The sequence below is a fragment of the Hylobates moloch genome, unplaced genomic scaffold, assembly GCF_009828535.3.
Source record: "Hylobates moloch isolate HMO894 unplaced genomic scaffold, HMol_V3 SCAFFOLD_5, whole genome shotgun sequence".
Taxonomy (NCBI): Eukaryota; Metazoa; Chordata; class Mammalia; order Primates; family Hylobatidae; genus Hylobates; species Hylobates moloch.
In genome coordinates, this window is record NW_026652280.1 from 132,563,128 (window position 1) to 132,576,172 (window position 13,045).

The following is a 13,045-nucleotide window of genomic DNA, read 5'->3' on the forward strand; positions in this document are numbered from 1 at the left end:
CCAGCACTTTGGGAGGCCGAGGCAGGCAGATCACCTGAGGTCAGGAGTTTGAGACCAGCCTGACCAACATGGAGAAACCTCATATCTACTTAAAATACAAAAAAAAAAAAAATTAGCCAGGCATGGTGGCGCATGCCTGTAATCCCAGGTACTCAGTAGGCTGAGGCAGGAGAATTGCTTGAACCCAGGAAGCGGAGGTTGCAGTGAGCTGAGATTCCACCATCACACTCCAGCCTGGGCAACAAGAGCGAAACTGCATCTCAAAACAAAACAACAACAACAAAAAAATTCTGACACATCTGCTGTGATCTAAATTATGTGTTCCTCTAAAATTCATAAATTGAAATCCTAACCCCCAAGGTGATGGTATTAGGAGGTGAGGCTTTGAGGAGGTGATTAGGTCATGAGGGTACAACCCTTGTGAATGGGATTAGTGCCCTTATAAAAAGAAGCCCAAGAGAGACCCCTTTTCCCTTCCACTGGATGAGGTCACACCAAGAAGGTACCATCTACATGTCAGGAAATAGGCCCTCACCAGACACCAAATCTATTGGCACCTTGATCTTGGACTTCCCAGCCTGCAAAGCTGTGAGAAATAAGTTTCTGTTGTTTATAAACCACCCAGTTTATGGTATTTTGTTATAGCAGCTCAAACAGATTAAGATGGCTTGCTACAACATAGATGAACTTTAAAGATTATGCTTTTCTATGATTCCACTTAGATGAGGTACCTAGAGTAGTCAAGTTCATTGAGACAGAAAATAGAGCGGTTGGCAGGGGCTAGGGGGAGGGAACACTGGGGAGTTAGTGTTTAATGGGTACAGAGTTTCAGTTTTGCAAAGTGAAAAAGTTCTGAAGATGGATGGTGCTGATGGCTGCATAACAATAAGAATGTATTAACACTACTCAATTGTACACTTAAAATAAGGTTCAAACGATACATTTTATTTCATGTATGTGTCAATCTCAACAAACTGATTTGTTCAGGCAAGAAAACTGGTTAGATGGGAATAATACTATTAGAGCATCATCAATTGAATATTAACAAAGTGCTCATAGTTTAACTTTCTCCTTTCTAGCTCAATGAAGAATGGACCATTTTGAAACTATGACAGAACATTATTTATATAGCTGATGTCTTTGGGAATTGGAAGAGGCATATTCCTTCACCAGCTGTGGCTCCCCTTCAGCAACCTCATATACTCTCCAAGCTTCTCTTTCCTGGGTCACCTGTTTAATCACTCCCAGGACTTAATCTTCCACCTATATGTTGACCACTCACAAATCTATGTCTCCATCTCACAAGCTTATTCTTGACTCCAGACCCAAGTATTCAACTGACTGCTGAATATGTGTGGTCAGATGTCATAGAACTTCAGCTTCAGTATATCAAATGCAAACCCCTGTTCTCCCCCACTGCCTGCTACTCCCCACTGGCCTTCCTCTGGCATTCCCTCCTCAGTTATGAGCACCACCGTCTCACTAGCCAGCCAGTCAAGCCCCAAATTCCATCTAGCTGACTTCTGCCTCTTCCTCACCACCCTCTTCCAGTAACTCATCCAGCACTGCTGTGTCTCCTTCCTTCCTATCCCTCCAGTCGCTCCCCTTCTCTCCATCATGGCTGTCACTGCATGGTTCAGGCTCTCTAGCTCCCCCCAAACCACCCTCACATTGCTGCCAAGGTGAACTGACTACTCTTGGCAGCCACTGGATTAAAATCTTTCATCACCTTCTGCATGATAAAACCCATATCCTTTAGCATGTAACAAGGTCTTAATGATTCTGCCAGAGCTTGCTTGGGGGTGGCCTGCACTTGTGGGCCACTCCAGTCACTTCACAGGTCCTCAGTAAATCTCAGTTGAATCAGTCATCATCATCATCATCATCATCAATTTTTCAGTCTGGTTCCTGTCTCCTTTTCCAGCATCCTCCATTCGTAGCTTTCACTCCAGCCATGCTTCATTTGTGGTTTTCCTGGGCAAGGTAAGTTATTCCTCCCTGTCTTCGCAGAGTTTAAATGACTCACTTGTTCAAGTACCCACCGTTGTCACGTGGGACCCTGAGCAAAGTACTTAATCTCACTAAGCTTTCACGTTCCTCATCTGTAAAACAGCAAATATGGACCTCACAAAATTGTAGTGAGGCTAAAGTGAAATAACATATGCAAAAGCAGTTTATAAATCATAAACTTACTATAAAATGTTATTTTGTAATTCTGCAAGCTTGTCTTAAATGCCATCACCTCCAAGGAGCCTTTTTGCCATCGTAAGCAGAAACCATCTCTCTCTTCTTGGAAGCCCCACCATGCACAGCCTGTGGGCCCTCATCACACTCCTTGAGTTATTTGAGTTCAAGTCCTGTGTTTACAACCAGACCGCAAACTCTATGAAGTCAGCATCCATTCCTCTCTGTGGTTCTCCCTCCGCCCCATCCAGGTCTCAAGGGTCTAGAGTCTTTCAAAGAGAACACATTCTGAGATTTGAGGAGGCAGAGACAAAAAGTTCCATGGTGAAGTGCCAGGGAGGCTTCTGTTTGGGGTGTCCCTTGGGATCACAGATCCCTCACCTGGTGATGAGTCAACCCAGCACCACCCCATTGTAGGGTTGGAATGACAGTAATGGGCCCATCTGCTGCCTCTCCTCATGCCCGCACCCCAGTCAGACATTGCAAGTCAATCACGGCTCTGTCCTGCTGAGCCTGGAGTGTTCCAGTGCCTTTTCCATCACAGCACCAGGCAGCCACTACTAGTTGATCAATTTCAGCACAAGAGATAAACATCATTACCCTCCGCTAAGCTCAGAGATAACCCAACTAGCTGACCATAATGACTTCAGTCATTACGGAGCAAGATAAAAGACTAAAAGAGGGAGGGATCACTTCAGATCTGCCGAGTGAGTTGATTGGACTTAAAGGGCCAGTCAAACCCTGACTGCCGGCTCATGGCAGGCTCTTGCCGAGGACAAATTCCCAGCCTATATTTATGCAAAGAGATTTTGTTCCAAACTTAAGGTCAAAGATACCTGAAGACATCCCCCTCAGGAGCCCCTCTCATGGAGGAGCGTGCCTGAGGGTCTTGGTTTCCCATTGCATCCCCCACCTCAATTTCCCTGGTGCCCAGCCACTTGTGTCTTTAGGGTTCTCTTTCTCTCCCTAAAAGGGAGCCAACACAGTGTCGGCCTCCTCTCCCCAACAAAGGGCTTATGTGTAATTAAAAGGGATTATGCTTTGAAGGGGAAAAGTAGCCTTTAATCACCAGGAGAAGGACACAGTGACCGGAGCCGGAGGCGCTCTTAGCGGCGTTTATGTCCTTTGCTGTTTAGGGGGCCTCAGCTCTGACCAGTCTGGTCTTCGTGTGGTCATTAGCATGGGCTTCGTGAGACAGATACAGCTTTTGCTCTGGAAGAACTGGACCCTGCGGAAAAGGCAAAAGGTAACAGTTACTGTCTGTGGTTTAAAAATGAGGTGTGGAGCAAATAAACAGGTTGGAAGTGTGGGGTGGGGTGGTGGGGTGGGGTGGTGGGGTAGGGTGGTGGGGCAGGGTAGGGGGTTGTGAGCAGTCAGTGGGCTTGTCGCCGATTAGCACTGAAGCAGTGTTTAGCTGGCTGGCCTTTCTGTAGGCCCCTCTGACAGTGCCCTTCCCAGGAAGATGTGTTTCTCTGTCCTCAGCCACATGAAAATCTTTTGCCCACTGTGCCCGTCAATCCATTGCCTGCCCGCCCCTCTCCCACCCCCTGTTTTACACCTGCCTGTCCAGTCTACCTCTCTCTAGGGCATCCACACTGAGCAGTGGGGAGAACTTTAAGCCCTGAAGAGCAGGCCAAAGGCAAGCAAGAACCATCTTGAACAGCTTCCCAGCTTAGTGAGGCCTTATTTCATTGATTCTCTGAGGCACATTGTTTTTTCACGTTAACATTTCTGAAATTGGGATGCAGCTCACGATCAAGTCACAGTTTAACTGGACACATTTTTTTTTCTTTCTTAGTGGTGCAGAAAAATAACAGTGCATCTTACAATTGACTGCGTCCTAGATTCTGTGAGATGCAATACATATTAACCATCATGCACATTTCCTGAACTCTTTCAGTGAGCAGACACCAGGCTGGGTTAGACTGGAGCCCTAAAAGCACGACACAGATTCCACCCTGGACTGGCTTCTGTGCTGCCTGGGAAAACCCAAAGTATGTTTTGAGACCAAGAGCAACATAAAGTAGCATAGGCGGAATATTCCATGAGAAGTGCGGGCAAAAGGTGCCGGAGATCAGAGAACACCAAGACTGTACGTGTAAATGACAACCGGCTTTGTGCATTTTTTCTGGGAAAGGATAAGGAGGACTATAAAACTGTAAAGAAAGAATGCACTTTGCTACAGCCTTGCAGAGTCATGCAAATGCCAGTGACTAAAGGAGCTGAAAGAGGAAGGAGGGGATAAGGGGTGGGGCCTGGGTGGGGGTGAGATTAGGACCACGGGAGCTGCAAGCCACTGGAGAGATCAGGAAGAAAGGGAGGGAGACCTGCTTTAGGCAAGAAGAGAACAGTATTTGTTCCAAATCTCGGTTCAGAATAAGTTCATTTAGGTGATGGGGCCAACTGGGACAGGTGAAGGCCTACGAATGAGTGTCTCAGTGAGGGTCTCCTTAGAGTTTAATATGAAAAGGTGTTAGCTAAGTACAGAGCTGGTACCTGAGAGAGTAAAAGAAAACTCTAAGGTATCATGGAGGTAGCAATTGCAGGACACAGCTCCCACCCCTAGGGCTGAGAGAACCAAGGGAAGAGACAGGAATTATTAAGACTTGGAAACGTAGATGAGAGGTCTGTGGAGCTGACATTAGGACTTGGGAGGAAGGCAAGCATTGAGGCTGCTGCTGGATCTCTGAGCCTGATCTCGGGTCCGGACCCCTGAAGAGAAAGCCCTGGCAGGTTGGTGCATGTGGAGCCGAGGGACAATAGCTTAACAACCAGCATAAAAGAGAGCAGCACAGGACACGCTTCAGCCATGCGCATGGATGGCTCCAAAACCTGTGTGTGGCTGGCCCAGGACGCAGGGAGGCTGCAGGGGGAAGAGGCAAGTTAGACCTGGCTTGTCTGGGAAGCACCACTGTCCTCAGGCCACTTTCCTCTGTCAAGGCTGGTGCTGAAGTTATCTGTTGTCCCCAGGGGCCAAGTATTAAGAGTAATCAGAAACTCAGTCCTTTCTTCTAGGAGCTTCCCTTCTTGCATGAAAATCCTGATAAAACTGGAACAAAAAAACTCCATTAAATTTATTCATGTATTCATTCTTTCCTTCTATCAAAAAATAATCTCCAGGCACTGTGCTAGGTTCATGGGTATACAATGGCAACAGGACCTCCCAGCCCCTGCCTATGTGAGGCATCTGTGGACTGTGGAGGAAAATTCAATATGCCATTTTTCTCTTTCCCATAAGAAATTACAACTCTCATTTCATTTTATTCTCACTGTGCTCTTTGTGACCCTCAAAGGGGGGGGTCACATGATAACTGAGGACTATAGCTCCTGGCCTAAAATGAGCCCATTCCTGTGGCGCTCATGCCGCTGTGACAGAGAATAACCCTGTTTTCAGAATGCTCTGGTGTCCTCCCTCTCAATCTGGCCTTTCCCTGGCATGGGTGGGCGACTCCTGCTCAGGGACTCTGCCTTCTCCACAGTGTGCTCCCAGGGAGACGGAGCCACTCAGGCTGAGGGCCTTGGCCAGGGCACCTCCCAGGGCTGGGCCTGGTCTGGGCTGGCGTTCACTGGATGCCATCCTGATGGCCTGGAAATTGAGATTTCTGTCTGGCATGCCTCCCAATGGCTCCCCACCTGCTACCACATTCCAGGAGCTTCCAGGATGTCTGGGTAAGACAGAGGCACCCCCCACAGATTCAGTAGCTCTGAGAGGGATCTGTGGCTCCTTCCTAAACTTTTGATTCTTCTGGAAACTTCTGCCTCTAGAAGATGGTCCCTCTAAGAAAAGTACAACCACCCAGCCCATAATTCAGCTCCCAGGTTTTCCCTCAAACTTCCATGCCCCCTGTAAGCAGAGCAAGAGTAAAACCAGACACCACATTTCCTCATTCCTCAGCTCCCAATCCCTAAGGGCATAAGATGAAAATCTTCAGATCTCTGCTTTCCCCCCTCTTTTTTTCTTCTCTGTTAACATTCGTCAAGTGTTACTAAGTGTCTGGCACTGTACTAAGTGCATCACCTCCCTGAACTCTCCCAACAGTTCCACGAGAGAGGCCTCTCTGTGATCCCACCAGTACTGATGAGGTCACTGAGGCTCCAGAGAAGGATTAGTAACTGGTGGGGTTGGACCTGGGATTCACACCCATGCTGCGTGAACCGGTGCAGGCAGGCATGGCCATTACGCCACACTGACCCCCATGGATCGAGATCTATCCGATAGTCTGGTCACTGATATCACTAAGATAGAGTGACCATATAATTTATCATCCAATCAGGGCAGTTTTGAAAGTGAAAGGGAACACTATTAATAATTGCACTGGGACAATAAATGTAAACTAACACTGGACCTGGCAAACTGGGATGTGTGTTTGCCCTGTACCAAGGTGAGCTAGACACAGCCACTGCCTTCATGGAGTTCAGAGCCAGGCAGGAGCGGCTCCCACATATAATTACCGTGCAGCACAACGTGGGGACCGTGGAGTAGAAGGAAACACGGGTGGGAGGTGAGGAGGAGGTCTGGGAGCTCAGAGGAGGCACCGGGGCTGGAGAGGGTGAGAGAAGACTTCCCAAGGAGTTCATCCTGATAACGTGCATTCCCAATGATGAGAGCTGTCTCCACTGCACAAGACAAATATACATCTGCCCGTGTTGGCTGTGGACCTGGTGCCGCATCAGGGAGGGTTTATGAAGATCACTAGGTGGGTCTCTTGGTGTCATCCCTTCATCCCAGCTTCTGGGTTAGGACGGATATCTGGGGGAGGCCTGAGGACTCATGAAAGTGGGGCGCTGATCATTTTTTGGACACCACACCTCTGAGCACCTGGGACAGCTGTGGCCTTTGTCCTGGGCCCAGCATCAGGCCGAGAATGTGGCAAGTACAGAGAGGCTGGGCACCAACTCCAGTGTACCCAGGCTCTGGGTCATGTTTGTCCAGACTAAGAATTCTGTCCTGGTTCTTGGTGCAGAAGGAAGAATCATGGGGCTCATTTTAGGCCTCAGCTGCCTTCTGTTAAATTGAAAACAGAGCAGGAAGGAAGAAAATTTAACAGGCTCAGTTCTAAAACAACAAGCTCAACTGTGCCCTTGCCAGAAACCCCTCCTCCCCATGTCGATTGAATGGTAAAGAGAGGAGGGGAGGTGAGAGGAAGAGAGAGAGAGAAAGGAAAGAAGAAAAGAAAGAGAAAAAGGAAGGAAGGAAGAAAGGAGGGAGGGAAGGGGAAAAGAAAAGAAAAAGAAGGAAATACCAGTTTGGGAAAAAAGAATTTTCCACCAGCCCTTCTGAGCCTTGGCTGGGCTTAATTAAAGTTACAGACATGTGTAAAGGGCAGGGTAGGGGGAGTCTGAGCTGCTGAGAAAACATGTTTTTAATTATACTGTGGAATTTCTCCCTGGGGTATGCCTGTGCGCAGTTAAGCGTCAAGGACAGGGATGCCGCTCTGGGGCGGGGGTGCTGAGCATGGTTTTGGAAGCCGGCAGAAGAGGCTATTGTGAAAACCAGACCTGTCAGGCTAGGAAAAGAATGGCTGGTGGTCTTTGGCCAGGGAGTGACGTGTGAAATGCAGCACCCGCCCCCAACCCCCACCAAAAACAAACACACACACTCTCACAGAGTTAGAACAACAGTGACCTCTCAACAAATATTTTTCAAAGATTACCAACCAACCATTACCTAGAGCAGCGGTTCTCAGCCTTGGCTGCACGTTGGAACTACCTGAGAAGTGCTGAAAAGAAGAACCCTGATGTCCCATGCCCCAAGATTCTGATGTAGTTGATCTGGGGCATGACCTGAGACCCCGGCATGTTTTCAGCGTGCAGCCACATGAGAAGTGCTGACCTAATCAACAGGGGTGATGATTTGAGGGCTGGGGACTATAGGCAGAAAACAGCAGCCTAATTCAAGGATGAGAAGAGGGCACAGGTGAGGTAGGAACAGTCCTAGGGCCAGACAAAGAAGGAAGGAAGAAAGGAGCTGCTGATCCCTCCCCTACTCCTGAGAGGAGGCTTTTAAGTCACAGTGCCTTGTGGAGACCAGATTCTTCAAAAACACAAGAATGAGTGAGTGAGGGAGTGGGTGGATGCCAGGAGGTGGATCAAGCCTTGCAAGGGAGGATGACAATGCACTAGCTTGGTTTGGAAATTTTACCCCTGGGACAGGCAGGCCAAGCTGGCTGGTCCCCTCCCTGGTGCACAGCCCTCCCTCTTTATATATGGAGCAGGGGACGGTGTGTGGCTGGTCTCTTAGGAAGCACCATGGTTCCAAGCCAGCAACTGGGCAGTTCTGAAAACAAAAAAGAGGGAGATGAACGTAAGTGGAGGGCAGGCCTACAAGGTTGCAGATAATCTTAATTCCATCTCCTTACTCTTCTGCCTTCGCAACATCCCTGTGATCTTGCGACAACCCTGTAAGGCAATAACAAATGGCTCGTGTTTATTGAGTGTTACCACATGCCATATTGTGCTTTCGTGTTTAATACAGTTGTCTCATTTCACCCTCACAACTGCTCTGGGAGGTAGGTCCTGGTATCACATCCATTTCACAGATGAGACCGTGTGGCATGGAAGGGTTGAGTGGGTTGCCCAAGGTCACATAGCTAAGATGGAACAGGCTGGATAGGAATCCCAGTAACTTGACCTCAGAGTAACCTTCTCTTAACCCTAAGTGTACACTGTAGGAAAAGTGAGCAGTCCCATTTCAGAGAGGAGAAAACTGAGACTCAGAGGTTAAGCAAGCCCCAAAGTGATTGTTAACCCAGATCTTCCCACTAACTCCCAAATCAGCATCAGTGTTTAACATACCAGACCACTCCCAGATAGACGTTGCTGCATGGAAGACAGCCGATCTACTTGGTAGAAAGCCAATATTGCGAGCAGTTGTCTAAAGGAATCAAATGTGTTAGATTTGAACTGGGTGTCTCATTTCTTTGGTGAAGACAGTGGGAACAACTTCCAGGTTTCATCAATTGCTCCTATCACTCAACGTTGCTATCTTGCAGAACTTGTTCCCCAGCCTTACCCACTGATGGAATGATCCAGAATGGAAGACAAGACACCAATGTACATGACCCTGGGGGAGGCTGTTTCTTAAATCTACAGACTGTTGGTGACCTGAGCCCCATGTCACCAAAGGCTTTTCTGGAGAAGCCTCCTAGACCAGTCTTGACAAATGCTCACTCATTCCATGGGTATTTATTGGGCACCTATTATGAGTTCTGCCCCATGTGGGGTGCTGGAATCACAGTAGTGACAAGGACAGATGAGGTTCCTGTCCTCAGGAAGCTTACTGCCCTTGAGGGCTTACTTGGAGGAGTGATGACCTGAAGTGCGGTGTGTGTTAAGAAGGGGAAGTCCTGTAATCCCAGCACTTTGGGAGGCTGAGGCGGGCGGATCACCAGGTCAGGAGATCGAGACCATCCTGGCTAACACGGTGAAACCTCGTCTCTACTAAAAATACAAAAAAATTAGCCGGGCATGGTGGTGGGCACCTGTAGTCCCAGCTACTCAGGAGGCTGAGGCAGGAGAATGGCGTGAACCTGGGAGGTGGAGCTTGCAGTGAGCTGAGATCGTGCCACTGTACTCCAGCCTGGGCGACAGAGTGAGACTCCTTCTCAAAAAGAAAAAGAAGTGCCTCACGGAGGGTCTATTCTTTTCTTCCCATGTTGTGTGCGTGTGTGCGCGCTTCCTCCAACTCATCCTCCCTATGCATATTTTGAGTAAAACATCTTGTAAAAAGTTACAGCTACATAATCACCACCTGCCCCTAAATAGTTTTTGCTTTTTCTTTCTTCAATGCACGATCATTTTCCCCCATCAATTTATTTTTTAATTTCTTATAATCTGGTTGCCAGTAGGCTGTTTTTTAAAAAGTAGAACGTGGTTTGTTCTTACTAGCAGGAAAGGAGCATTTATTGAGCCTCTGCTATGGTGTCTTTTATTTTGCTGAGAGCCTATTTACATTTCTCTGAGAGGAAAACAACAAAGGGTTACATGAAAGACCATGTGAATAGCCCCTAGCTGATCTATTAAACTTGCTATTCCCCGGCCAGCTGCTTCAGATCTCCTTCAGATCTTATGTGTTTCCTTCCTAAGGTCCCTGGAGTAAGGGTTGCATAGAACTATTCTACTCTCCAATTCATGTGTCCCTCTCCCTCTTCATCTCCATAATTCCACATCTGCAACCCCCACCCCTGTGTGCAGTGCCACAGGGTGTGGACTGCCACAGCCACTGGATCTGCTTTTGGAGTCAAGAGTCCTTAAGCTTCAAATGGAACCGAAATTTAAATACCAACTTTCAACCATATGTTGACATCAGCGGCCTCTTCCAATGTAAAAACCCATGGCAGTGTGCCCTGCTTTGTTTCTTTAAGCAATAGAAACTTGAAGGAAGCATGTTGGTAGGCCAGAGTTTTGTTGGCTTTGCTATGGATCACAGTCATTTTTTTGCTCATTCATTCATTCATTCATTAAATGACCACATTTGCAAGGGCAAGGTAATGGGGAGGGCCAGAAAGGACACTGGCCCCAGAAACAGGAGGCTGGATTTTGGTTCTGATGCTGCCACTGCTGATGTGACACTGCACAGGTCACCTGCCTCCTCTGAGCCTCTTTCCTTATCCGCAGGGTGAGTGGTTACAGAGAAATCTTTACTACCTGTTAGATCAGCATTACCTGGGAGCTTGTTAGAAATGCAAGTTCTGGTGGGGCCATACTGAACCTAAATCTGCATTCATGTGCCTAGTGACAGCTAAAATGCACTGAAGCAGAGGATCTTATGATCCTTTATGAAAGTCTCATGCTAATGCAGTTTTCTAAAATAGAAGCAGAGTGGAACCCAGATGGACACAAAATCTGGTTGATATAATAAAACAAGGCAGAGGGTGTATGGTGGGGAGGTGGTAAAAGAAGGAAACTGTTTAGGCAAATATACCACAACCAAAGTCCTACTGCACACGTGGGCTCTGAGGAGGGGTGTGTCTGCTCTGGTTACGTTTTCTATAATCTCTTAGCACCACTGAACTTTCTCTTTTTGTTTTGTTTTTCCAGATTCGCTTTGTGGTGGAACTCGTGTGGCCTTTGTCTTTATTTCTGGTCTTGATCTGGTTAAGGAATGCCAACCCGCTCTACAGCCAACATGAATGTAAGCATAGCAGGGTAGCTTGGGCAAGCCCTGAAGAGACATTGGTCTGGGCCTTTTGTCTAGAAAGATCTTGGGGTGGGGGTGTGGGGATCAGATCTGCTTATCATCATTTCATGTCTATGATGCATGTAACAGATTTATCAATGTTACACAAATTATAATTTTAAAAAAATGTTTAGAGACAGGGTCTCATTCTGTTGCCTAGGCTGGAGTACAGTGTTGGGACCATGGCACACTGCAGCTTCTATCTCTTGGGCTCAAGTGATCCTCCTGCCTCGGCTTCCAAAGTGCTGGGATTATAGGCATGAGCCACTGCTCCCAGCTAATGTAGAGACAGAGTCACTACATTGCCCGGGCTCGTCTTGAACTCCTGGCCTCAAGTGATCTTTCCACCTCAGCGTTCTAAAGCGCTGGGATTACAGGCATGGGCCACCTTGTCCAGCCCAAATTTTCATGTTTTAATCCTACACATTCTAAGCAAATACTTGTGTGTAGTTACTAAGGGTCTGTGCACTTATTTTTGTTCGCTTTGTTTTTGCTAGTTTTTGTTTTTTTATACCTAAACTCTCTCGTTTTAAAGAGAACAGATTTGTAGATGAGTTCTCTAAAATATTTCAGAAATCTATATAGAGGATATGTTATACATGGTGCCAGAGAAAAATGAGGACAAGAGATGCTATACAATTGTATTGAAGACAAATTTTATTTCTTGGACCCCTGAGCTGTCTGCAGACCTGAAAGGAACCTAGTGAGAGCCTCTGTTACACTCTGCCCCTGTGGGAAAGCCTTCACCTGGTTTCTGGCCCTCTGTGCAGCTAATGTGGAAGCCTCAAGCGTTATGCAAAGCTGCCCAGTCCTCTGTTCTTGATCTTCACCCTCTCGTTCATGAGTTTCAGGCCCCAGTTCTGAATCAGCCTCCTGTCCATCAGACTCTTCCTTCTTTACCTCTCCCCGAGGAGCCCATATCCTGCAGCCCTACTGCATGCTTGGGGGTAGGTGCTCAGTTCACCATGGCTGAAGGAATAGATGAGCCTCTGCTCAAGCAGCAGCAGCAACTGCGTGGAGGCTTCTTGAACTAACACTCCTATGCCCCTCTCGGCACAAAATGATGTGTCCCCCCTTGCTTCCCCTTCACAGTTCCACCCATGCCTATTACAACATCCATCTGTCTCCCCACTACACTGGGAGCTTGAGAGAAGAGGCCGTGTCTCTAGCACCCAGCACAGGGACTGGCACACATGAGATGCTCCTGCTTCTTAAATGCTGAGAATGAAGGAGGACATCAGAGGGGCCCGGGCCCCTTCCCAAAAAGGCCAACTCCTAGGTCTGCATCCTGCTTGGTCTCCATGACTAATCCCGTCTTGTTCTCGTTTTCTATTTTAAAGGCCATTTTCCCAACAAGGCGATGCCCTCAGCAGGAATGCTGCCGTGGCTCCAGGGGATCTTCTGCAATGTGAACAATCCCTGTTTTCAAAGCCCCACCCCAGGAGAATCTCCTGGAATTGTGTCAAACTATAACAACTCCATGTAAGTGTTGAGATCCCTACCATGCGGGGGAGGAAGTTGCACACCCCTTCACGTGCTGAAATGCACACGTGCGTGCATGGAGCACTTGGGGAGAAATCTCCAACCTAAGGCCACATGCACAAAATTTCTTGGTCCTTATATCTCCAGAGTGTGACCTGGAGTCTGATGGCAGCCCGCTGCAGAGATGTGTCCACTGCCTTC

The 13,045-nt window shown here is 47.8% G+C and overlaps 1 protein-coding gene across 1 annotated transcript in view; it reads left to right on the forward strand.

Annotated features, from left to right (window-relative positions):
• The first annotated feature begins 3,364 nt into the window (after positions 1–3,364).
• ABCA4 (ATP binding cassette subfamily A member 4) overlaps positions 3,365–13,045 on the forward strand; it is a 119,132-nt gene continuing 109,451 nt past the window's right edge. The window contains exons 1-3 of the mRNA XM_058439740.1: positions 3,365–3,430; positions 11,224–11,317; positions 12,703–12,844. Of these exons, the coding sequence (XP_058295723.1) occupies positions 3,365–3,430; positions 11,224–11,317; positions 12,703–12,844 (302 nt within the window). The remainder of the gene's footprint in view (positions 3,431–11,223; positions 11,318–12,702; positions 12,845–13,045) is intronic.